The sequence below is a fragment of the Athene noctua genome, chromosome 15 (genome assembly GCF_965140245.1).
Source record: "Athene noctua chromosome 15, bAthNoc1.hap1.1, whole genome shotgun sequence".
Lineage (NCBI taxonomy): Eukaryota > Metazoa > Chordata > Aves > Strigiformes > Strigidae > Athene > Athene noctua.
In genome coordinates, this window is record NC_134051.1 from 13,656,591 (window position 1) to 13,684,304 (window position 27,714).

Consider the following 27,714-nt stretch of genomic DNA (forward strand, 5'->3'; position numbering starts at 1 on the left):
GCTGGTATGAGTTACATCCACACCAGGACCCAGGAACACTCTGCCGGTACCATACACTGGCACAGTTACACTGGCAGTGCTCCTAGGCTTCCTGGAACATCAATCCAACTTCTATTCCCTCCCTCCCTACCCACCCCCCCCCCTTTTTTTTTTCCTCCTTCCTTTCAACTGTTGTGGTTGCACAGCTCCTTTATTTTTTTCCATCTTCAAAGCAGCATACCACATTTTCACAAAAGGAAGGATTCAAAATGGTCATTTAAAAAAGTTTATTACATCAGTGAATCAGCAAATAGTATTTATTTCAAACAAAGCCACATTGTCTTTTTTTTTTCTTCTTCCATCTAGATTTAGCTGTACTCAATAGTAGTAAAAATGGGACTATAAAATGTAGAATGGAGATGAAATGAAAAAGTTGAGATGTAATCTGAGGACTATTCAAATACTTCCAGCTCTTCTACTCAAAATGCAGCCAATGTGTGCAGATTTATGCCTTACATTTTCACATCAGTATGTTTGCTATAGAATACAAGTATTTTATACCCAAATAAAAACCTCCTACAGATTAGCAGTATCTTTAATTATAATGTAGATTCTGTTAATGAACTTGAAATAATTTAGCCTCCCTTTACAGACAAGGTGACATTAACTGCATTTATGGAAATGGTAATCAAATGCACTAGATGGGATGAATAATGGAAATGATCAGACTTTCTATCTACTGGGACTTCAATGCACCAGATGACTTTTTCAGTTTAATAAATGCTCAGTCCAGCCTCAAAATAATGAGTGATTCTAAAAATTCAATAAGGTTGCTCAAAAGTTGAAAAATTCTACTGGAGCATCATGTAGTCTTGAGATGCATTTCAATGCTTAAAACTTGGGGTTTTTTTAAAAAGTTCTAACAATTTAGGAATATAACTGTAAGTATTCTCCAGTAATGGTCCTTAAAAATTTCAAATCCATGAGCTTACTTCAAGAAAGCAGTCAGATATGTGGAAATCTTAAATCAATCCAGAATATGAACAAGACAGTAAGCTTCCTTGACTTTTAATTTCTTCATTGGTTTAAGATCCAAGGAACTGTGGGTTTTGTTCACTTGGTGGTGGTGGTGGGGAAAAAGGTACTTTTAAACTCTGATTTACCAAAAAAAATAAAAGCCCAGAGATTTGCAGACATAATAAAATTTATTTAAATTCCATGCATTACGGTAGCTACAAGTGTAGTCATATGAAACTGAAGGACAATAACTTCTTCTGTCCATACAATGTAGCTGTAAGTGAAATGAATGGGAGTTCCACAGTTACAAAGAAACAAACAAAACCAAAAAAAAAAGGTAAATCTGTTTCAGTTTTGAGTTATTTGGGAATTCAGATACAGTCACTAGACTGTAAACTTTTGGGGGAGGAGATGGGCTCGCCACAATTGTACAACTGAAAATGTTTAGTTTAAGACATTCTGAAGAAGCTCTGAAGATACCTTTTAATACTTACTACTAATACTCTGGGAAATGAAAAAAAATCATTAGCCTTCATCCTAATTGTTAGAATCAGGACAGCAATTGTAGACAGTCCATTTTCAAAGTGCAGCTAAATGGGATTTTATTATGCAGCTCCTTCAAGTTGTACTGAGTAAGCTTTATTTTGAACCAGTTTTGCTTTAATTTCTCAAGAAAAACTTCACTGGTCCTCATAAGCTTACATTGCTTTTTGATATGCAAAAATTTACAGACTGTGCTTGATTCTGACCCTCCCATATTTCAGTATGTGCAAACTCTTAGGGATTTAAATAGTCTTTCTCCCTCTCAGTTCAGACTGATCTTTAAAACAGCAAGGATTATCCAAGCCCTCTAAATCAAAGACAGGGTGAACTGAGTAACTTACATAACTGGCACTTTTTAATTGGACCAGTTCTCCCACAAAATGCAGCTCTTATAAATACTAATAGGCACTATTGCCACAAAGTCTCTTACTTTTGCAAGTTTCACTGATTTACTGGTTGTTAGCATTTTCTGCAGTTAAGAATTTAATAATGCAGAATTTTATAAAGACATAGTATGTAGTTCTAGCCTTCAAAATTGACTTACTGAGTCTAGTAATGATGTTAAGTCAATCTAAATTTGCTGAAGATATTAACAAATGTAAAGCTAATGAAGGTGCCACGTTTGCATGAATGTTTTTTAATTTTGAGAATGCATTCAACAAAGGGAAGGGGCAAACCTAATTATTTTAATACAAACTTGGTTGAGTGCCCAATTGCCTCATTTAAAACTGTGTGTGTGGGGAGGCTGAGGAGTTTAGAAAAGTCCAAGTAACCAAGTATCTAGGTTACTGGGAAGTTAAAAAGCTAATGCAACTGCGTTACATCCGGATAAAAAACATTATTCAAAAGCAATTCAAATACCGAAAAAGATTTCAAATTGAATAGTTTATTAACATGGTAGTCATCTTTGTAACATGTGCACACACACTCGCACACTCTGAATGATCTGCCTGGAAAAAAGAGGTCTTAATATATATATGCTTGGGGAAATTAAACATTAAAAATCCTTTAGGTTTTCATAATTATAGGCAATTATGTCCACATCACTTACAAAGCTATTGCCGAATCTTTCCAAGGAAGCAGAATTTGGGAGAAAAAAAAACCTCTTTTTGGGAAAATTCAACAGTGGCATAGCAGAGCTCTCAATATGAGAAAGCTGACATAATGTGGACCTTTGCTGTGAAATTTGTCTTTGCAAAATATGGGGAGAAGTTTATCAATGGGCAGAAAATAAGAAGGCGGTGTGAAGTAGGCTTTTGCAGAGTCGATTTTCCTCACAGTATTGTGCGGGGGTCATTGAGAAAAACGCTTAGTCCTTCTCTGGAACCAGTTTCAGAACTTTTCCAATTGCAATGGTCTTACCTAAACCAAGGAGACAAACAGCAGAGTTACATATACTGTGAAAAGAATGCGTAAGTCTGCAAGGACATGAAAACTTCCCCCCAAAATACAGCCTCTCCAGAGTATTAGAAATAATACAGAGAATAAATTATTGTATTGTAAAATGAGAGCACCAGTGTATTTTAAGAGCACAATTAAATCTCGGAAATAGTAAAACTGCTATTCTCACAGTAAAGAATACAATGTAGATTGTGGAAAGCCTGCTCTATATTCATCTAATGAGAAGGTGAGGCAGAATCATTCCACCAGATCTGTTTACTGCTTTTAAAGATAATTTATTAAACAGTGCCAGTAATTTTGGAAATTCAACCTTTTGTTTCACAGTGCACATTTTTGTACATTATTCCTCTAAAACACACTTTTTGTTACTAGTAAGAACTCTGCACAATGACAACAATTTGCTTAGACTTACTTTTTCATTGTTACCCAGGCAGTGATTTCCACTAGATACCAGCATTTTAATACCTCACTGCATGCATGATCTCCCATTTCACATAACCGTATTTTTGCAGCAGTTGATAGCTGTTGATCAAGCAGTCTTACCCTCATCTCTTAAGGTAAAGCGACCCATCTGAGGGAAATCTTTGAATGTCTCAAGGCAGATAGTTCCTGCTGTCCTTAAACGGGCAATGCATACTTGATCTTGTTTCACAAAACGGGGCCGTGTCTTACTTTTTTCTCCTGTTTTTTTGTCTACCAAGCAGATTAAGGCCTATATAAGAAAAAAAAAATAGCTGTGAATGCTAAAAACAAGGGGTATTTTTTCTTTACAAAAAACCCCTGAAGTGGTCTAGGAAAGAAAACACTTAGAAATAATAAAAACATCCTTCTAAAATTTACTGTGTAAGAGAGTCAATCATGATCTACCACACTTTTCAGAAAGCTTATGCTAACAGTTACAGCACTGACCAAAGATTCCCCTGACAGAGCTCCTCACCCCAACAAGCAGATTGCCTATATGCACATCACAACTTCAAGACACTTACTGTTATCTCAACTTCTTCAATACAGGTGTGGATGTGCAGCACAGCATTATAACCTGGGCAGATAATGGATTTGTGCTCAATTATCACTATCTGTAAAACAATTAAAAGCGCATTTTTCCTCATTTCAATTATAAAAGAGTGAAGAATTACCAAATACAGCACTATATCAAAATATTTGAACAATACACATAAAACACATTTTTGTGAAAGAAACAAAATTTATGTGCAACTAAGTTGTTTCTAATATATGAAAGTATGAAATTGAAGAACTGGCCTGACAAGATCTTGCTTTCATGATTACAGGTATCTAAAACTTCATTGAAAAGTCACATTAAACCCAAATATTTTTAAAACCTCAAATTAATGATGTCAGAGTGTTAGGTATATATGTTATTGTCAATTTAGAGATATGATAGTGAACAAGAAATCTGAACTGAACCTACAAATGACTTCAGTTGAGATTTGGTGAATACAAGCAAAATATTTTAGTATTTTTACCCATCTATACAGCAACTAAATGCTAGTTATTCTACCTGGGCATCAAATGTGCGTCCAGAATGACACAAGTTGTTGGGATCACAGAGAATAAATCCTGGAAGGATTTCTTCCTCTTCAATTCCCTTCAGTCTGATCTTTAGATTTTCACCCGGGGCTACTGAATCAGTTTCTACATCATCAGAAAGGATTCCAAGAACTTCCACATTGTGCTTAAAGAAAGCAAAAATGCAGTTTTCTACTGTGAATATTTTAGTCTGGTACAAACCCATTTCAGTATAACAGGATTTCAATAATTCATTCCATTATAGTTTAAATTAATTATATTCAGGTCTGCAGCCTTCAGAACATTTAAAATATTTGAATTATGAGTTACTAATATTTAAAATAGCGTATTTAGTCAATTATATTTCACTATAATTCTATAGTCATATATTCAATGGAAAGCAAATTTTAAAAACATCCACTATTTCTCAAAGTGAAATTAGCTTAGAATTTATAAAGAGATGAGAGATACAACAGATACAAATTATCTAAGAATACAGAAGCCACATTGTTGCATAAACTCTTCACATTCAAAATGTAACAGTCTGAATATTAAATGCAATCCAGGAAATCCTAGAATCCCCAAATTCTCCTGGAGATGATAAAAATACCAAATACACATTTAATAAATGCTCTCTAAGTAAACACCAAAATGTATTTCCCAATGTTCCTGTATGTTAAAACCTCTCTCCTGATTTTTGTTCTTTACACAGTACTAGATACCAAAAGAAAATAAATACTGAAAAGGCAGAAAAGCTAAAAAAGGAGTAGTTTCAGAAAGAGTTCTATTGCTCTGACTTCCTAAAGTTTTAGTTCAATCCTCATTAGCTGCCAAAGTATGTGTGTAATCAAAAGCACTGGCTATTTACTGAATACGTATTTTGTAATGGTTTAAAGCCATTTACAGTTTATTAATTTCTCCTAATCAACCCCCAAATAAAATGGATGTCAGATTCATGTCAAGCAGTTTTATAAAAAGCCACTGTCAGTTAAATTGCCTTAAAAACTGAAAAGTATAATTTTAAGCTAAGTTTAGTTTCAATTTTCAGCAGCTCTTGAGAAAGGTGACACAGAAGTCAATCTAATTTACATGTTTTGATTAAGAAAAAACTTTCAATACGCTGTAGATTTATTGTGCATTTGGTTATTAAGACATTCTCCAGCAAACTACCTCAGCCTACAGAATTGGAAAAAAGGGTGTCAGCTTAAATCAAGATGACACAAATAGATAAAAACAGAATTTCCAAATCCTTTCTGTAAGAAACCAATGGAAACAAACACCACCATTTGTTGTGTACACTATTGTCATCCACTGCCTCTCTCCAACTATGTTTTCACAGTCTTTCTTTTTATATTTTCACATTCTTCAGGGCAGCACAATGATTCCGTATCGTAATTTTACATTACGGAACAGCTATCTACCTTCACAGCCAACCTATTTTTAACTAAAGCAAGGTCTTTCATTGGAACACACCATGTACTCTTTGCATCCTTTACGTTTTTTCCTATTTCCCTTTAGGGAAAAAGAAAAAAAAGGAAAAAAGAGGGAAAGTTTTGAACAATATTAACCCCCAGCATGAGAAAAGTTTTGTAGGCCAACAAACACAAAGTAAAACACAGTTCAAATAAACTGTGATGATTTGTAGCCCAGCGATTGAGTTCAGTAAGGAGAGACGACTTGAGCTCTGAATGCTAAGGAACTGCAGACACACACACCTGGAAATGCCACCCATGTAAAACATGAAAGCTTAGTTGCGTTCAACTGAGCAACAGAAAATTTTCTAATTTTAAGTAATTAATATCTTTAAGAATCAAGCTCTTTTTTTAGGGTAGTAACATTTTAAAATATCTAAACATTACCATACCTTGTTTGGCATCATCACAAGCTGTTGTCCTTTGCAAATAGAGCCTGACTCCAGCTTCCCAAGGACCACAGTGCCCATATCCTTAACAAAAAGAAATTGAAAACATCTTTCTAAAGAGTCTGCTATGCTCTGTTTATGATTTAACTCAAAGTGTAATTACTTAATTATAATTACCACAAAGTTATTTAGCACTACTATACTTAATGTTTTAGAAACTCTTCTCACAAAAGATTACAGATTTCAAATCTCATATAATCCCCAAATTATTTACTTCCCCTCCCCGCCTCTTTTTCTACAGCTGGAAATGTAGACATATCAAAGAAAAAAAGATACCCTCTAAAAATATGTTAAATATTCTATTTACTGCTTTCTGAAAACAGTCCATTTATACTTTGAATCCTGTTATTTTATTTTGTACCTTATATTTATCCACAATTGGCAGCCTGATTGGTCCATCAACTGAACGGTTGAAGTTTGGCAAATTATCCAGGTATGGAATAAATGGTAATCCACTAAAAGAGTAGAAGGCATTTGTTTCAATTTCCTGAGTGCCCTTCTATTTAAAAATTACTTAGAATGGATAAATGCAGTCCAACAAAAGCAATGATTTTCATCCTGTCATCATTAAGAGCAGTGACCTTTAAGACAGTTAAATCTATCGTAATATCCCATCATTAGTGTCCACTTTACCCTAGGTAAGATGTTAACACCCAGGAAGCGCAAGTAGTTTTCAAGTTACATTACAGGCATACTTTACACAAATAAATCATTCCTTTGAACCTTGCTAGATGCATAATATGTTTTGGAAATACAAAATAAGCTAGGTCCAAACATGATTTTCATGAATGTTTTAACTGCCATAAACAATACTGGAAAACATGACATCTAGTGAGAGACATGGCTTGTCGCTAATTATAATACAGCTTCAAACAAACTGTTCACATCAAACAATTACTCATTCTAGCAACACGTCAACTGCAGCATCACTAGAAAATTCAAGGGCTAGTATTGCATTCAAACTCAAAGCCAAAGAATACTGCTAATACTATTAGAGAGCCTGCTAACTTTAATTTTCTGCAGTTAGAAAATGCTTTTATTTGGCTCACTGCATGGCTGTGTTCTTGTTGCCCTGATTGTATTTCCTCAAGCACTTTAGAACATAGCTATAAATATCATGTTATACTTTCTCCTAGCTTCAGTGTAGCATTTACTTTTATTGAAATATAGCAAATATCCAAGTTGTTCAATTTAAGATACATACATATACCAAGGACAGAATTCTGACTGTTCTTTTAGGTTTGCTCCAGTCAGTCCTGAGCAGGGCATGAAATGAATATCCTTTTTGGGATTGAAGCCAACTTTCTTCAAAAATGGCACCAGTTTCTCTTTACATTCCTCATATCTATTAAAGTGACAAGTAGATCAGGGTAAGTTTCAATTATTCCAGCATGACATAACACTCTGCTTTAAAAAAAAAAGCCCAAACCACAGACATTTAATTTTCATCAGTTATTATGTAAGCAGAAAGCAATCCTAATAATGCTTAGTGGTCTATTTGTTTCTTCCCCTCAATCTTCCAGCACAACTTGGTACTGTCTCTTCCCCCTCACTCCTCTGCTCCGTAAAACATCATCAGTTTTCTCCATACACCTCAATTACTGGGCTGGGTAAGCAGCAACATATGCTATATCTGCTTTTATGCAAGAGCTGCAGGCTAAGGCAGCAGGACAGACCAAGCAGACAGCTACTGAGGTCATGCTGCAGGCTTTCACTTTAGTGGTGGCTTGGTCTCCTCCAGTCTTCTCCATAATTTCTTAAGACATAATGCTATTTGTTTCTATTACACTTCTTCCCCTTAGGCAGTTTCATCTGAATTCAGTCATGTCAGAAAGTTGGGCAGGACCAAGCAGCACAGCTGGGCATGTGTTATTCTCTTAGTAAACTAGGCTCATGTTGTAAGGTTGCATAGTCTCTCATGGCTTTCAACAAAAACTTTCATGATTCTTGATAGCACAGCAAGCTCTCTGACAACTCTTTTTATTACACTGCAGAAGAAAACTGTATCCTGTCATTATACAAGTATCTCTAGGGAAGGACTAAGTTACACTTTTTAGCATCCAGCTTAAAGAAGTGATAAGAAAGATGTGACAGAAGCCATAAAGAGACCTAAGTTTTGACACTTGGAATAATCAAAACTCTTTAGTAACATTTCAGCATTAAAGCAGAAAAGAATAAATACTTTTAATTAGTTAATTAAATATTACATATTGACTTTCTAGTTATTTCAACCTGGTCTGTATTATCACAAGATTCCCTCCCCCCTTCTCAGACTATAATCACAAACTTCTTCATATATTATTTGCTTATGCAATTCAGCCTGTCATAAAAGAACAACTCCAAACAATACAGGATGGACACATAAGGTGAGCGAGATAATGCTGTTCTCACCAAATCTAAGTTAGGAGTTCAGCAGAAACGTGGCCAAGCGATCAAGAATCTGGCAGACTAAACTACTGAAAATAGAGATGCTTCCTTTTAGGTTCAGTATAAAGTTTCCAAGTCAACAATTAAACTATGTTGGAATGCATGGACTTGTTAGATATGGCTGCACAGATCCAAACAGTTAAAAGTGAATGTTTTAAAGTAGTGTAGAACTTCAAGCTTAGTTGAGAGGCACTGTCCTAGGCATTATGCTTCTGTTTTGCCCACAATTTTGATAACCTCTGGTTTTAGTCCAGTCTACCATTCTTTCAGCAAAAATGGGATGCAGAAGAATTACCTAGGAATTATTTTATTTCAGTACCTTTTAACGAAGATTAATTTTAACATTAAACTCACCTTTCATTACTCCAGTTTACAGTTGGATCATCCATTTTATTAATAAGAACTATTAAATGTTTTACACCTGCTGTTTTTGCTAACATGGCATGTTCTCTTGTTTGTCCACCTTTCTCAAATCCAGTTTCAAACTCTCCTTTTCTTGCAGAAATAACCTAATTAAAAATACACATTTTAATAAGAGTTCTACAATTCTCTCAACAGATCAAATCAACAATAGGTAATACTGCCTTATTCAAATATAAATTTGGGTAGTCAAAACCGGTAAAAGTTTTCAAAATCCACTGGTATATCCTCAATATTATCCATTAGTTTCTGCGCTGACATATATAAAAATCACATGACACCTGTGGACAATTTTATGAAGTTACTCCAAAAACCACCCAACTTGGTAGACTTAAGATTTGAAAATTTTGCCTGCTGTAATGAAACAAAAGAGTAAACAAGCAAACAAAAAATAAAATTTAAAAGCTTAATTCCACAGTATATCCAAAATAGAAGAATCTATTTGTCCTTACCAGCACAGCAAGATCAGCTTGAGAAGCCCCACCAATCATATTTGGAACAAAGCTCTTATGTCCAGGAGCATCTAGAATAGTGAAGTGTTTCTTCTCAGTTTCAAAATAGGCACGACCCACTTCTACTGTTTTACCTTTGTCTCGTTCTTCTTGGTTTGTATCTAAGGCCCACGAAAGGTACCTGAAAAAAAATCACAGCCAAATGCTCTATTTTTGTATTAATTTTTACGGAATTTATGATGGTTTGTTCATCATAAAATGCCTTTTTTTTTTTCCTGCTCGAATGTTCTAACCACCTTAGCATTACTAACTTTAGCATTTCCAAGAGCAATAGCAACCTTTTTATTGAATGTTTTGTGTATATATAGTGAGCTGTAGGGTCCACTGCTAGCTCTCCCTCATACCTAGAAGGATGCAATTCTAAAAAACAATTTCCAATTTCAATGGTTTTTGGTTTGTACCAGTATGTGCACTCCTATCTGGGGTAATCTTCACCATGGCCTGTGTTTCTGGAAGATTTCAGCCAAGCCAAAGGTCATGTTTTACTCAGCTAACAAAAGTCAAGTGGGAATTTGTGTGGTAGCTGGATGGGAAGTCCTTTTTTGCACATGGAGTTTTTTAGGGAAAGAGGCATTTCTGACTGAAATGTCAACTCCACACTACAGTATAGAATTTTCTGAATCACAAAGTAAAACTGCTCAAATTCCAAGAGTCTAAACATATGAAACAAGCTAACAAGATCTTTGATAATGACACAGCGGTACATCATACCTTCTGTTGTATATCATGTCGTATTTTAAAGATTAAAACTAGCATTCAGGGAGACACTTCTGCAACTCACCCTCTGAAAGAGGAGGGGGAAGAGGAAATCTGTTTTTCAAGCTGTCCAGGGTTTTTGAAGAAGGTCCCAAAATATTTATTAGTATGGTCAACTCCTAATAGGGGGATGATGCTTGCTTGACAAAAAGAACATGTCACCTTTCCTGTCCCACTCTCTCACATATAATACAATTAGTTCAGGTCAATGCCCACCCCTTGAGTGCTCTATTGCTGCTCTACCCCTAAGGAAGTCTTCAGCTGCTTCTTTTCCAGAACCCGTTGAACCCCTATTTTCCTCCACCACAGCCAAAAATGGAAAGCTTCCCGAAAGAAAATCAAATTTTCCAAGGGTTGTTTGAAGGAGAAAGCAGGTTGCTATATGTGCTGTATATACACACACAAAGCCAAAACCCAACCTCACAAAAGACAACGACAAAACCCAAAACAAACTAGAGGCCCACGAAAAAATCCACATAACAGCATCATCATCTTGCCTGGAGGTAACTTAAGAATTGCAGATCCCATCTTTGTTCATATAAAATAGAGATATACAGTGACAGCCAAAACTATTAACTTGCTCTCTCCTCATGTCTGCCAAACTGACAGCTTTAATCTCTATCCTTTAGATATTTCTCTGCTGTTTACAGGTGAAAGACAGGCAGCTCTTGAGGTCATTCTATCTGTATGTGAGAGAAGTGCCTGCCTTGTACTTCTTTTTACCAGCTATGTTTTCCAAAACGCTGGAGCAGCAAAAGCTGTTCCAATGTGAATCACGATGTCTCTATAGTTTTAGTTAAAAGTAGTATTGAAGAAAAACAAGGGATTCCTCCCCCTGCACTTAAAACCCATTCCATCAGGAAGCCAGCACTACAGGGACAGAGACCAAAAACCAGTTTCTCACTTTCATCACAGGGCAAAGACAAAAGCACGCTATTATCTTCAGTAAGTTCATACCATGTTTCTCTGTTTTTTTCTTTAGCTTCTCTTTCGTATTTTTCAAGTGTTCTTTTGTCAACCATTCCCGTCAAATACCTAAGGAGGGGTAAAAAAGTGCAATTTTACATAAAGCAGAAACATGGTTCCAAATAGTTAAATACTTAAGACAATCCTACAGCTTATTTTGAAAAACTGGAACAACCTGGTGCAAGCAGAAGTGGAATTTTTTCTCCACAAAAAGCCACACCATTATCTGATATGTAAAAGTACACCAGTACTACTTTAGCAGAAGTATGAGGAACGGGGTTTTTTTAAGCCTAATTGTAAAATGCTCTGCAGAGGCAAGTTTTGAAAATGAACTACATCTGTTAAGTCTGTTTCTGAGACTAATCCAATATTTCAAAATTAAGTAAGAATTGTGAGAGGAAAATTTTTCACCACCCCCACTCCTCCATTTCTGAAAAGAAAAATATTTTTTGTTTAATTCTTTTTAGACAGAACAAGGAAACTGATATTTTAAAAGATCTTTCAGTTATGAGAAGCAGCAAGTAGTGTACAGTTAAAACCTTCATATTTTTCCCTATTTCTACCTGATCTTCTGGTAGTAATCTACTTAGTTTATAAGGAAAATTAATGATAACCATAAATAAAGAGTTAATGACAAAGTTGGTACAGCACCCCCTTTCCCACCTCTCCCCTCTTACAAAGGATATATTATATCCCTTACAAAGGGATATTCTGCAAAAATGAAACACCACAAAAAGCTTTAGGAACATAACACATTGGTAGGAGCAGTAAGAATAGGCATCTCCTTGTACAAGGAGAACACTCAGACACATCAGATAATAAAATGCTAATTTGCTCTAGTATGAACTACAAGGTTAAATGTAGCATGACAATTCCAACATTCCAGTTTGGTCAAAACAAAACAAGATGAAAATGCCAAGACAAAGACCTGCCGCTTTTGCTGAGAATATTATTTTAAAATCATAGAAATACTTTGCATCAGCAGGATAGCTTTTATTTCTTCGTGTACTACTTTCCATTTCTCATTTTTTTTTTTTTACAAACTGTAAGATCTAGCTACATGGATTTACTTTGTCTCAAAAATATCACAGCCTCTATATACTGTTTCTAAAATAAGACTTAAAAGATTAACTATCATAATTTCACATTTTGAAATCAAATTATGTCTGACAATGTTAGCACTAGGGAACAAGGGTATATAATATTTTTAAATCTTCACAAACAGGACAAAGTTTGACAAAGGGTATAGAGCAGTTCCAGATAGTATTTTAAAATGTTGAATAAAAACAGAGTCATGTTCTAAGAAAGGGACTCAGGTTTTTTATATATTAATGTATGCTTTTGCATAGTTGTTTCCATTAAGTAAGTAAAACTCCTATAGTGTTAAGATTAGATCTGCTGGAATTAAGAAATTCCAAAGATAATAAGTAACTAAATTAACAGGAAAAGTAACATTTTAATAAAAATACCAATCTATGCTGACTAAAGCCATAAATATTACTCATTTTACTTGATTTGTTTTTAATTCACAAGAAAGAACAGCAAATCTAAAAAGTTTATTTGAATTTCCTTACATTATTTGTCCTCCAATAGTTGACTTGCCAGCATCTAAAAAAAATTTTTAAAAACTAAGTCATTTACAATATAAAATACTAAAAAAAGAAAACAATTATGAACAAGGTAATCTATTTTGAGAGATAGATTTTAAAATCATAATCCTTTTGAAGCATCTGTTTCCCTTGTTTCCATAATAATTCATCATCAATTCAATTACACTGAATTTTGAAAATTCTGGTTTCATACACACAAACTTGGCATTGTCCATAACAAAGAAAAACCTCAACAAGCAGTGATCCAGCAAAAGATTGGTTTTGTGGGAAGCTCTTACAAAAGCCCTTTCCCTGATTTCTCTCTTTTGTTCCTAACTTCTGTGGGCTGCTCTTCAGTATTGGAATGTACCTCTGCCCACTGCCTCCTTACTTTGTGGCACTCCACCCTGAATTTACCCGAGGACTAAGTTACAGTACTTTTAAGGTGTCAAGAGACTTTAAAAATGAAAATACAGAATTTACTGTAAACCTCAAGATTCAATAATTCTTCTGTACTTTTGACACCACTGAAGAATTTTCTGAAGTTTGTTGAAACTATTCAATTGGGACATTTTGCTATAAATGCTTCTTTTATTCCCGAGTTATGGTCATCTATTGTCCACAGCTCTACAATTTTTAATATTTTGAATAATAATTTCTGAATTTAATAACAGTTAATAAAAACCATCTGGAAATATTTAAAACCACCAGAAAAGGAGCACCGCTTTCTGATTTTTGTTCTTTGGAACACAAACACATATACATCACTTAAGCACTTAATAGAGCAGGTACTTGAGAAATCATGAATACAGACGCTCTTGTGTCTGAGCGAACACAGGTGCTCTATCCTTAGCACTCTACCCCTTGGGACTCTACCACTCTACTACTTTAAGTTTTTTAACTTTTCCAGAGCAGCTTCATTAGAATGAATGTTCATTTTGACCTCAAGACATGGTGAATACATACATCCCTACAAAGAACAGGATTAATTTCTAATCTTCTGAGTTCTGGATAACATATAACACAAAGATCCAATTACTTCACGTTCACTTAGAACTTACCTACATGCCCAATGAATACTACATTTACATGTTCTTTTTTAGGAGCACCTGGTGGTGCTACAACAGATTTCGGTTTTGGTATTTCCTCCTCCTCTTCCATCATTTCCTGAGCACTTTCTTCAGAAGGCCCTGCATCCCCTGCAGGACCACTTCCTAGCTCTGTTTCACTTGTTTCTTCTTTGTGGTCCCATGACTCTTCTGGGGACATTTCTGTCTCTCCATTTTCCACTAAAAATTAACCAGTTAAATATATTCAAATAGTTAATGAAATCAAAAGCAATGACTATGGACAAAAGCCCCTGCCCCAAAGATAAAAATCAAAAGACTTCAACTATCCAGTCTGTTAGTGTCTTCCTATATAAAAATGGGCAACTGCTACTCATTTCTGAAATTGTTATTACTGGGAGTCTTCAAGCTAGCTTGTGTGCTGACATCAGAAGACTATGATTCACAGAGATTAAGAGGCTTCTGTTTTAAAAAGGCAACAATTTTACAAGGGAAAAAAAATAATCTGAAGATCCACTCAAACCATCATGCTGATCTGAATTCACAGACATACACACACTACCATATGTTTAGAAAGAAAACTAGGGGGATAATGGTTTAAGTTCTCTCAAAAGCCATACAAATACAAGAAAAAAGGTACGATTTCCTTATTCTGATTGCTCCTATTACTGATCACTTCAGTTTTTGTTAATCACCATTTCACACATATGACTATTTTGTGATATGAAATTATTTTTTAATAAAGCACTGATGCTTTTGCAGTGTCCAAGTAATCCACTTGCACCTGTCAACACATACTAGTGTTTGATTACTTATTTCCCACTCCAAGTATAAAGACACAACAAAAATTAGTAAGGACCAAAACCACCAAGGCTCAATAAGGTGTTCTTCAATTTTGTTTGCAATGATTCAGCAAAAGCACTACAGTAGTATTTTATAGTACTATCATAGTGAAATGGAACAATTCTCATCTTACCAACAGATTCTGAAATTTCCATGTTAACAGCAGCATTTGAACCTAGGGAAAAGAAAAAAAAAGGAATCCTTAAGGACACATATTTAGCATGACAGTATCAAGAACAAAGAAAAGCACAGTGACCAAATTAAATTAATAAAAGGATAGTTCAGATGTTTGGGCACTTGCCAATGCTACTTAATACACGGATTCAATTTTTAAAATTCTACATCATGCAAGCTTTATGACCTTCAGTAAACCACTTGGTCTTTATGTGCTTTGCTTGACTGGCTATAAAATGATAAATAACCAGATAGCCACACTGCCTTACAATAGTAGTACAAGGATAAAGAGAATGAAGACTGGAAAAGGTTCATAGAGATTTTTTAAAAAAAGGGAGACTTTCTGCAATAATTTTTTAAAAATCATGTTTAATGGAGCTGTATTGTGTACCATCAGAACACAAAAACAACTACCTTCACAAGAGGCTGTCTGCTCCTCTGGAGAAGCCTCTACAGGTGCACCTGCAGATAACAAAGTTCAACTTTTAAGACACACTGATGTAACCAATTTCCACATTTAGGCATAAAAGACCATCTCCCAACTTCACTGCAAATGAATCGAAGAACACATCAACCCCCCCCAAGCAGTACTAAATATAGCCTCCAAGCACAGAGACTTCTGAAGAACACTGCCTCAAAGTTGTGAAAATAATACACCAGTTCTAAAACCAGTTCATTTTTTTTTTTTCTGCACATGGAAAGATACACTTAAAGCAAGTTTCAAAGGAAGCAATTTTTCTCTATGTAGTATTTTACCTGCCCATCCCTTTCCAGCATGCTGGCTATTTTAAGTGTTAGTATCTAAATGGTGTTTAGAAACATCGAAGCAGTTTCATTGTAGCCAAAGAAACAATGCACATGTGGTGTCACAATTGTATGGAAAGGCTCAGCCAGCTTCAGCTTATAGGCATATCTATGATGCTATTGTGCCTCAATTTCACATAAGAAAATTGAAACAAGCTATTAAGAATAAATTTTTAAGATCTTCTGTAGTTATTAGGGTCAAGAGATGATAAACTCTTTCAACATGCCTGTTAAGTTTGCCAGTCCTCTTAAACACCCTAATATAGTCACATTACTTGCAGGGCAATCTCACCAGTCATGTGCATATCAAAGCCACAAGTAAGTTTTTTTGGATAGATCACAACCTTCACATGCACTACTCATGCCACTAAACTATATGCTGAGGTATAACTAATTGTTAAACCTACCAAGAGTGATAAGTTCCAATTAACAGTTACACCACTTGATGTTTTGGGACATTATCCCAATAATCGAGAGGCCTTCTATAATTATCTCCAAACCCTTAACCTATTTAGTTTTCTCTTGGTATAAATTCAACTTCATAATTCTTTGAAACAAGTTAATTATTTTTTTTCAGCCATATATCAAATTCATACCCTCTATTTAGTTGTACTCCAGCTCTCCTTCAATCCCATTATAAAACCACAAATCTTAGAGCATTACTTGCTCTATATGCACGATGGGACCTAAAGATGAAACAAATCCCCTCAAAAGAACAAAAACATACAGAAAAGGATCTGAATCTAAGCCTCTTTGCTTTCGCACTGTTTGTGTATTTGCTGCAGACTTCTATAAACTGGAGCAGCACTGCAAAAGCTGGAAGAGGGCCAGGGGACAAAGCTTGCAGGCAGGGTGAATGTGGGTCACAGCACAACACCCAGTGACCAGCAGCAAACAGTGGAGGGGGGCACAGCAACACAGATGAAGAAACTGTCCCCTACACTCCTGTGCTACATCATATGTTCTGCACTCCAGGGTCCCCAAACCACACAAACAAAACTTTAAGAGAATGATTTAACACAGTAAGTAAAAACATTAGAATACCTTGAAGATTCCTTGTAAGAAATGATATATTACTCCCATTTGAGAGCTGGAAAAGACTCAAGTGTGGTAAGCAGGTGGCATAGAACCTAGGTATGAACCTAAAGCCTCCATTTTGTAATGCATCAGAAGATTGTTGGCTATTTCACACATACTATGGTTGGGATGCCTAAATATTTTTATTACAAGATTGTGTCAACAAGCTTTTGATTTCACTCTTGAAGTTTGTCCATAATGAAAAAAGTATTGAATGACAGTATTCACTTGCCTTGAAACAGAAGCTCTGCAAGTGGTTGAAGAGTTAATTCCTTAGACATACACTGTCAATCAACAGCATTCATACTAAACTCAGTTTTTACTTTCTGGTCTGTAACAGAGCAGGCACGCAGACAGGAAAAAAGTTTCTTCACAAATAACAGAGAGGAGGTAAGAAATTGTTAACCTAAAAAGGTCCATCTGTTAAATTTTGTACAAGTCTAGCACACAAGAGAATCAATGGGACAGTTTGTTTATGAATCCAACACAGTACTAATGCCACACAATCAAAGGGCAACACATACTCAGTTATGACCACTGCCACTTGTTCAATTCTGGTCACTTTGGTACACAAGTGGCAGACATGCTTTGAGAGAGGACACTGAATTACATGAAACATGCACTGGTACATTGCAAACAAATATACAAGAGAAAAGTCTGACTTTAAAGGGTCAGATTTATCACTTGCTCTGCATGGAAGTGAACAGATTGCCTGAAGTATGCCTTTAAGACAGTCACCAGAAAAGAGAGATGCAGTCCTACTGCTTCTTAGACCATTGGGTCGCTACATTTTGCTCTTTGTCATCTCCTCTCTCGTGTCAGCCCTAGTGCACATATAACTATTGAAGCTCCACCAAAGGAGCTGGTCTGACCAAAAACTGAACTAGCAAAGGATCTATCAGCTTCTGGGTGGATCAGACTCTGAAGCAACGTATCAGCTGGGTGGGAGAGCACTACTAGTGCCATGGCAGAGAGGACAGAAAGACTATCTCAATAATTCAAGGAAAAACACTTCACCTTTAAGTTTCAGTTCTGAAACACCTAGGGAATCTTCAGATCACAGAAAAAGGAGGTGACAATCCTAAGTCTAGTTGAGATAGGCTTACTACCTAGAAATCACTACAGGATTAGGACACGAGAAATCCAAACTCCTCACTGTCCCCACAGCAAAATGTTTGGGCAAATCTGGTGAACTGAAGTAACCTTTCTTATTTTGCACATAACATAAAGACAGACATTGTAGCAAAATACCTTTAAAGAGGAGGGAAACTGAGAAAGGCTCTAAGCAGTCCTTGTAACTTATCCTGATCTCTCCAAAACACTGAAGTAGATACACCAAGTTTTTAATTTTGTGTTTTCTCTAAGTCAGAAAAGTAACCAACAACCTTTATGGTTAACATTGTTTTCTGTTATTATAAAAACATCACATACAGCAAATTAAACACAAATTAGAAAAATCTGTAAACACATTTCAAGTTCAGCTTGAAAATTCTAGATCTTTGTCAGTGAGAATCATTCAGATAGGAATCTTGACATATGAGAAGGATTCAAAATGCAGTTTGTATGAAATCTGGTTTTAAAGTCAGAACATGAAATGATGCCAAATTTCAAAATAATGCTTCAAATTCTTGGATTTACACATGATAAACAACTAGATTTTACATAGCATCCACCATACTCTTTCTCCTCGAACCATAAGTCAAGAAATGTTGTTACAACCTTACTCTTACATGAGGTGAGCAGTTATCTTTAGTCCTCTTGAACATCAAAGCCCTACAACATCTTTTCTAATATCTTTGTTGTCAATGCCAAAGGCAAAAATGGATACACATGCTGCATTTATCTACTGGTAGACCACCAGACGGGGATGTATGTAATTCAGAGTCTTGTCTGAATAAGGTAAAAATTATTATTTAATATAAAATTCACTGGAGGAGTATGCACACTCCCAGCAGTCCAAAACTGCACAACTTCTTTTAGAGACCAATCACTGTGTTTTAAAATACAGCTAGTGTCCTAAAAAAATACTGCAAGAATCCACTACCTATTTCATTCACATGACATTCCACTACAGCTGATGAGTTTGTTGCATATTACATCATTTTGCACTTGCATGCATTTCTGTTGTATAATAATCAAAGCTGCACACGTAGAACAAATAAAAAGTTACCACTCAACCTCTGAAAATATTGTTTTAAAACAGCATAAGCCAGGAACTTGACAGCATTAACAGTTTAGAATGCTTATATAGAAACAATAGAAAACTGCTTTGTAATTAAATTTACATGAGAATGAAACAAGATTTTCATATATAGAACAGGTATAGCTGGTAAACTAGGAATGAGTATTGGAAGAACTGCAGTTAAAATACAGTCTTGAAGTCAAAATCAAGCATTAAGCAGTAATGACACTTCCATCTTTTCATAAACTGCAGTATTTACCAGATGCACAGAATAAGCTCACACAAGCAGATGCTGTTCAGTGGCTAACTGGTAACTCCTCAGAAGCAGTTACCTGAGCCACAATTCAAATGCCTTTAGAGAACTGATGAGAGGCTGTAATTTGCTGCTAAGCATGGCAGCGCTCACAGCTCCCAGCCTGCTCTGCAGCTGCAGAGGTAAGAACCTTGACACTACTGGTGCCTGACAACTGAGGCAGACTATGGGGTTAATGAAACTGTTTGCAGAACAGGGCATAGTGACAGATTTAAAAACAAATTAAAAAAGGCAAATTCAGTTTCAAAGAAGTGTCTTAGGTGGTCTGTATAGTGAGTTTGTTGTTGCTCCTCCAATACAGACATCAAGTTCCTTCACAGGAATTCCTGGAAGGCTGAAGAAATGCATGACACCCACCTTAGGATTCCCATCACCTTTTCATCTGTGTGATTTGGATACCCCAGTTCAGTACATATTTATGCAATAGTCATATATTCTCAACAGTTTTCATGAATTACATAACAGATGTTTGCCCCCTTCCCCCACCTTTTTTTTTTAAATGAAAGCATAAAGGAAATAACACCAGAGTAAAAAAAATAAAGGTCCAATTCAAACATACAGAGCATGACTATCAGAATAAAATAGCCCAAGAGATTCTTAGTTAACAAAAAAACATAAAAAAAATTACTTTAAGCACAAATAAGTGCTAAAACAAGTATTACATATGCAATATTTTAAAACATACAGAAAGAAAAGGCTTTCAAGAGTTCACTGTAATTAAGGCAATTGTTTTGAAAGTTAAACTCAAAATTATTTGCTTCTTGTCTCTGCCCTGCTTCGTAGCTTATGTCCTAGCTTCACCAGTGGACATGGAGATGTATGCCCAGTTTTTAAAATGCAGCAATGTTAGAGCACCTTTAATAGTTTAAACATGACTTTTTAAATTCACCAAAAACAATCAGCACTTGCATTGCATTCATAGGATTTTACTACATGTTAGGTTAGTAAAAGGCCCACTTCTTTCATTCCCCTGTGAGGACACACCTTAAATTTATCTTATCTATACCCAGCATGCTACACAACTAAGTCTAAGGAAGCTTATGGGGATTTTCAGGGAATATAATGAAAACCCCTTTTCCTTAAGGCCAAGTATTTGTGCTCTGTTGATAACTTTATTTTTGAGACAGTCAAGAAATCAAGCTCTGTATTAGAACAGGTAAGGATTCTATTCTCTAACAAAGATCTCTCATAACCCAGTAGGAATAGAAATTAAAAAACAAAAACCCCAAACCTAAGCAATCCATGGTTTTGTTTTAGCAGATTAAGCTCAGGATCTTAAATTCACACATAAGAGAGTAGTAACATTTGCACATAAATTCTCAGACTGTTCAAGAGAACACATTTTTAATATTGCATCACCCATCCTAAACTAACTTTTGTACTGAAATTCAGTGTCATTTTCACATAGACCTCTTCAAAACAGTCATAAATTTCACTGATTGAATTTTGACAGCTTTATTCCTTCATAAGAAAACAAAATAAAACCATCTATCTATGTTAGCTTCATACAATCAGCTGCCTCTCTTGCTTGCATGTGTCTCAATACAAAACAGTAGAGAAATCCCGAAATTCTGTAGAATTGTAAAACCAGATTGCTAATAGAATCCAAGAATTACTCCAAATTATTTTAGTCTTCATTTTGACAGAACAATCAAGTTTTAAAACAACATCAGGCTTTCAAATACATTAAATCACTAGTCCAAACCAGGGTGCTAAACACATGGTCAGCAGAGTGCATGTAGACTCCAGGACAGTTGATCTAGTCCACAGCCAGCTCCCAGTGGTCTACCTTTTATTGGAGTCATGCAAAGGCCACAAGCATGATGAATTATTCTAACAGAAGCAACACAATCCTGGCTACCTTCCTGGGGACAGTTCACATGCAGACAAAGGACATCTCTGTAATACATTGGCACCTTGACTGCATCACACAGGTATATTATATCTGATCATCTGGCAAGTCAGTGCCAAGACATCCAGCCTTTCTCTGCACTGACCATTTTAAAAGAGGTTGTGCGGTTCATCTGTCTAGAGAAGCTGATACAGAAGAACACTGTTCTAGTAGTCAAGTGATGACTCAAATCAAGATTTTTTTGATAAGAAGAATTTATACCAGATACTGATATTCACAATATGACACCGATTTGCTGTCATGTAAGCAATTCAGGTTTAGTTATGAAGTATTAACTGTAGCATTACCAACACCCTACTTGTGAGGAAATCATCAGCATAAGGTTATTCAAATGTCAATACAAGTAAACTATGTAATACTTTAACATGATAGCTTCTTGAATGGTGACTACTAGTTTTAGACAAACAAGACTTTCTTAGCAAGTGTACATGCAAAGTGAAGTCTTTTGAGGACTGGATTGTTGAAGAGTCTTAAAATACAGACTACAGAGAATGGTGCAAAACAAGAAATGATCAGTGCTGGGGAACACCATACAACATTCTACTCTGGAAATTACAGGCTTCAGAACTGAGGCAGATACTGAAACTTCTTTTGTTTCTGATTGGTGGGGGAGGTGGAATATATGGATGTCCCAGCTAGCTACAAAGTCAAGAAGAATGAGGGCAGGGAAAAAATCAGAAAGATAGATGCTATGTCCATTTATTTACAGCATTTGAAGGCTGAGGATGTCCAGCTGCTTGAACGTAACCATTCCAAAAGTGACTACTGCAGGTGAGTGAGGATATTTAGGAAGTGAAGCAACCTAAAGGGTGCTGAATCTCAAGCCAGATGTTTGCTTGGCTCAAGACTGAAGGTGCAAGTTGTTTGAACCGTAGCCATTAACCACTATGTTCAGAGATTTACCTCTGTGCTCGAGAAGTGCTTGAGAGCGCTACCAAATGAAGCAGTAGCACTAGTACCACCAAAAGGATAAATGTTATCTTTCTTTACACTAGCTGTTTTGTCACACAGTTTCAGTTCTTGTTACTTTTGCACTAATCACACTTTTTATTTACCACAACCACTGCATACTTCAAATCATTGAACAATTCAGGTTGGGAGGGACCCCAGGAAGTTATCTAGTTCAGTCTCCTGCTCCAAGCAAAGTCAACAGTGAGTACTTAAAAATGACATCTAAAAAGAAGAAAAATTAACATAAAATAAGGCCCATACAAGGAAGCTGTGATCACTTTAACCAAGAATACTGTGAATATTCAAGAACTATGACAAAACTTGAACCACAAGAATGCAGGCTGACAGCACATTTTCAGAAATTTTTCACTTCTCTCATACATGAGATCCAAATAAAACTTAGATAGTAGAAATCCTATTAATGCGGGGGTGGGGGGTGTAACTGTTCCCCTACATCTCTGAATCATGCCTTGATATAGAAACAAAAAGCCACCCAAATGTAATTACATCTTAAATACACTTACAAAATGAATAAACCATAGCAAAAAAAAAAAGTCATAGATTCTACAGAACAGTGCAGCTGCAAGGAGCAGTTGTGATTAAGAATGTTTGGAGGGCCTAACACAACCTACTGTAATTTTACTGACTATCACACTTTGCCTTAATTTAGTTGAGTTTGCTAGTCCAGCAACTACTACCTACTGTAAGTTTCCCTAGAAGTACAACTTGTTCATGACATAGTTGACATGAACTGTGGTAGAGCAATGTCTGTCACAGACAGAAAATCAAGAAGTCTCTATTTCATATTCTGATAGAAGCCAACAAAGAGAAATTTTATACAAATGAGTTTGAGTTGGACACAATTTGATAAATGCAAGTCCTTGTGGCTACCACATTTGGAACATATTGGTTTTAATCTGTTTCTTAGGTTCAAAAATTTAAATAACATATGTTCTTTGCATATAATCAAACAATAATTTAATTCCAAACAAATTCTGAAACTATCTGCAAGCAAAATTATATTAGTGGTAAACATCAGTCAGATATTCTCCCTAATATACAATTTGCAATCAAAAGACAGTACATATAAAACATAAGCTTTAAAGTAAACTACTTGGAATGCAGGTCTTGGGAGTTTCCCAATTTTAGCAAGTTAACATCTTGTTCCCCAAATTGCTTCTGTGAGTGTTATTTCAGTGCCCTAAATATAAGAAGTGACAGGAATTTTACACAAGTTACTAAAAAAAATGAAGTTAGTGTGCATAAAAGGAAACACTATTACACACTTCAGCCACACAACAGAGATCAGTTCTGTGGAATTTCTCTATATGCCATGCTGCTACCACACATTTATCTTTACCTGCAACATCCTTTGAACTACTAAGGAATTACGACTCGAACAAAACCTCACCAAGAGAGAGTTACAAGAAGAAAAGTGTTACTAGTACTTAACTTTAGGCCACTTAAGTTCTCAAACTGACACCCAGCTTTTCAGATTCTTCCTAATAATCAAGATTTAGATTATTTCCAGTACAAACCAGTATTTGTACAGACCTTAATACAGATGAGAAATAGAAATCTTTTTTTTTCCTCACAATGTAATGAAGAATGAGTGTCACGGAACACCTAACTCCCTACGGAAGCAAAAGCAAACTGGGTTGCTGAAAAGTAACCTATTCAGCACCATTGTCTAATCACATGTTGTTCTGACTTATTTCCAGAGCAAGCTCCACCTAGTTTTTCTAGCCAGGAAAGTAGTAGTCACCTTATACGAACATCTGCAAGGACAAGACTGTCAATTACTTTCTGTAACTGAGTACATCAGACCTGGAAAAGTATGTAACAAGTATAGTATTCTAGTTAAGAAAGAAACTAGATTAGTTTTGTTTTTAACTGCAGATTTTTGTCTGCTTAATCTTAGGGACATCCAAGTCAATTATATAAACTCAAAATTTTAAGCCTTAAAGATGATATAAAAGCAAGGTGAATTCAAACCACGTAGATTATAGCACTACATAGGAAATGTATTCAGCAACTAAGATGGAAATAAAAGTTACTATGATCATTCCAGATGACCAAGAAGCTTTCAGGAAAGTTGTCTCTAGTCTCTGGAAAGACAAAGCTCATCACAGGCCTCAGAAGTAGCAAAAGAGTGGAGAAAAGGAAAGCATGAAGAAAAAACAAAAAAGAGCAGGTGAGGAAATGTAGTTTAAATCCCACAAAAAATATATCTAAATATAGGAAACCTTAGAAGAAACCTTACAAAAGTAGCCAGGGAAAAAAAATCAGAGTTATTAGAATAACAGTCAACCCCCCCAAGAAAGTTCTCAGTCACAGTATTGATTACATAGGTAAAAAAGACTTAGTTGCAGGTTGCAATGACTGAAAAACATTAGAACAAATTTTGGAGATTATTTAAAGGTGCATCACATGTTCATCAGCACAGCCTCAAGCTATCAAGTCTACAGCCATGGATCTAACACACACATTTATTCTAAATGGAATCCAAGAGGCTACCCATGGCTTCTTGGAAGTGTATTTTAATGCACTTACATATGGTCTGACTGCATAGAACAAGCTACAATTTGTGATACAACTCAGGAGTGCTAAATAGCTATAAAACACACATAATCTAACATTTGCTCTAACACAAAAAAAAAATGGGTTAATACTGTTATGAAAAATTTAAAGCTTTATCTATGAAAATTACAGATTTTAGCTATTAACATCTGACAAATTTCAATACTAGGAAAGGCAAGACTAATTAACATATTAAATCAGAATGCAACAAATAATAAGCCACAATCAACAGGAAAGTGACAAACATAACAAGTAGTTGCTTTAGTGAAATTAAGTTACTAGAATCAGTATCTGAAATACTAGCTTGTTTCATATTGTACCAATAAGAATACAGAAAATTGTAGGAAAAACACAAGAAGGTGTTAAACTATCATACTCGATCAGGTCTCAAACTCCTTAGCTGCAGAAGTGACATTAAAATATTACCACAAAGTTAACTAGCATATCTGATGTTTGGAAGTACCTTCAGTTTGAAGCCGGAAATTAAAAAGCAGCTCTCCTTTAAGTTGCCATATGCAAAGTAAATCTAGTATAAACATTGGTTGCGTACACAAAGATCCTTTGAAATTAAAAGCAGGGTAAATTTCAAGTTATTCCATTAACTGAGGCCAGCTGGACAAACCTCCCTTTCCTACTAATCATTTACCAGCATGATACTAGCAAAAAACCACCCTACTTGATATAGTGTTAAAGAAGACATTTAAGATACACCTGAACCACTGATGGCTGAACCAAGGCTGCTCTCCCCAGCACTACTGAATTTATTACCACCAAAATCTTCGATAACTTAATGCTTTAGGAAGAAGAGAGCTACGTGGTTTCCTCTCATCATGGGCGACCTTTTGCGAGTAAAGGTACCAGAGAAACATACGCAGGATCCACATACAGCCAGACCACATCAGTTACTGCTGCTCCTTGAGCACAACACCTGTACGACGGCTTGCCTCCCGCAGCACAGCCCGCAGAGCCCCCAGCACCCCAGCTGTACCACAGCAGCCTGGAGACCCCCTCCCAGGGCCCCCACAAACTCTCGGGGCCTCATCAGACACCGCAACCAGCTCCTCTACAATGCCCAGGCTCTGCTGCCTTACGCCCCTTCCCTGAAGCCCCTCTCCCGCGCCAAGGTTCCCCCTCGGCCGTACCCCCGTCCGCGCCTGCCCTCGCCCCTCGCTGACGAGGCTCTCCTGCCGTTAGGACCCAGGGCCCCAACCCCCCGGCCGGGTCGCTGTCCCATCCCCGGGCCGGGTCGCCTCCCGGACCCCCCCGCCCCGCGTTGCCCTCCACGCCCCCCTCCGGTGCTGCCGCCCAGGCGCCCCGCCCGCACCCCGTCAGCCCGACCCGCCCGGTCCCCACGCTGCCGGCCGCCTCCCAGCCCGGCCCGGCCCGGCGCGGTTCCCCCGCCCGCCCGCCGGAGGCCCGCCGCGCCGCGCTCCAGCCCCGGGCGGCCCGTTCCCTCCTCCCCCGCGGGGGCCCGACAGCCCGCGCCCCGGGCCCCTCCGCAGCACGGCCCCGCGCCCTTCCAACATGGCCCCCATCCCTCCGCCCTCAGCGCCCACCCGCCGGCGCAGCCCCGTCCCGGCAGTTACCGTGGGGCGGCGGCGGCGGCAGGCCGGGCGGGGGCGAGGGTGGCGGCAGGCCGGGCGCCGGGCCCCCCCGCAGGAAGGACGGCACGAACTCGGCAGCATGGACGTTGGGCACGAAGGGCTTGGCGTTGACGTTCAGCTGCCGGCTGAAGGCCGCCCCGAGCAGTTCCTGCTGGGCCTCGGCCTCCGCGGCCGGCGGGGCGGACCCCGGGCCAGCGCCGCTGCCCGGCTCGATGTCCGCCTGATCCCAGCAGTCGGGAGCCGAGTCGCTGCTGCTGCCGCTCCCGTTCGCCTCCATTTTGTGGCTGCCCCACAAGCCTCTGCGGCCCCGAAGCGTCTCCCAGCGTCCGGGGTAAGGGGGAAGCCGGCGGCGGCACCGACTCAGCACTCGCTCCGGCGATTCCGCGTGTACTCCACCGCCCCGACGCGAGCGCAGTTTGGCCTCCCCGAGCTCCCGTACGCCCTCCCCGCAGCCTCCCCTGCCGCCATTTTAGTAGTTTTTGGCCACCCCCACAGTACGGCCGAGGCGCGGCGCGGAACTGCGGCGCCCACCATGCCTTGCGCGAGCGCCCCGGTCCCGCCTCCCCGGGAGAGCTGGGAAGTGTAGTTCTCTGCCGTTTCTGCCTGTTAGGAAACTACAATTCCAGTCGGCCTTCGCGCTCGCTTTTCGTTTCTGCTGTCTCCGCCTCCAGTTTCGGGGGGGGAGACGGGACATGTAGTTGGCGCGCACGCCCGAGGCGGGACACGAACTACCCGTCCCGGCAGGCCAGGCGCCAGCCTTCCCTCGGGCGGCGCTTGTGCCTGGCCCCGCGGGTCTCTGGGAGGTGCAGTTCGCGGAGGCTGCGAGGGGGCAGCGGCGCCGGATGGCTGCTCCCCGTTCCCGCATCCTGCAGCGGGGTCGTTTCAGACGGGGACGGGCAGCAGCCGTGTGGGATGAGCCTGTCCCGGGCGCTCCCAGGGGCCGCCTGCGCCTGTCGCCGCCGGAGCGCCGGCCCGGCCCGCGGGGGTGCGCGGCGGGGGCTGAGGAGAGAGCGCGGGCCCGGGCGGGGTGTCACCTCTCTGGATTTCCCGCCTCCCTTAAGGACTCGGCGTCAGGAGGTCAGGTGAAGACATGCTCGGTTTAGCTTTTGTCTATGCAAAATTGCACCTACCTAGTCCTAGAAAGTGCCG

At 38.1% G+C, this 27,714-nt stretch overlaps 1 protein-coding gene across 4 annotated transcripts; it reads right to left on the bottom strand.

Annotated features, from left to right (window-relative positions):
• Positions 1–1,165: 1,165 nt before the first annotated feature.
• On the bottom strand, positions 1,166–27,714 carry GSPT1 (G1 to S phase transition 1). 4 transcript variants are annotated; one of them, XM_074919785.1, is made up of 15 exons: positions 27,696–27,714; positions 15,557–15,604; positions 15,102–15,143; positions 14,120–14,347; positions 13,044–13,077; positions 11,461–11,538; positions 9,688–9,868; positions 9,170–9,324; positions 7,593–7,733; positions 6,750–6,843; positions 6,332–6,412; positions 4,460–4,633; positions 3,927–4,016; positions 3,484–3,652; positions 1,166–2,901 (listed from the first exon to the last, which is right to left on the bottom strand). In XM_074919785.1, exons 3-15 carry the CDS (start codon positions 15,121–15,123, stop codon positions 2,849–2,851), a joined length of 1,500 nt encoding a protein of 499 aa, XP_074775886.1. In that variant the 5' UTR covers positions 15,124–15,143; positions 15,557–15,604; positions 27,696–27,714; the 3' UTR covers positions 1,166–2,848. The 4 variants fall into 4 exon arrangements, with proteins under 4 accessions (XP_074775886.1, XP_074775883.1, XP_074775882.1 ...); XM_074919782.1 differs by lacking the exon at positions 27,696–27,714 and adding an exon at positions 26,548–26,986; XM_074919781.1 differs by lacking the exon at positions 27,696–27,714 and adding an exon at positions 26,548–26,986 and having other exon boundaries at positions 15,554–15,604.

Coding starts and splice junctions, on each gene's coding strand:
- GSPT1 (XM_074919781.1), bottom strand. CDS start 26,842: ATGGAGGCGAACGGGAGCGGCAGCAGCAGCGACTCGGCTCCCGACTGC. Junction 15,144..15,553: donor GACAGCCTCTTGTGAAGGTA/GTTGTTTTTGTG, acceptor TCTTTTCCCTAG/GTTCAAATGCTGCTGTTAAC. Junction 6,413..6,749: donor CAATTGTGGATAAATATAAG/GTACAAAATAAA, acceptor CTTTTTGTTAAG/GATATGGGCACTGTGGTCCT.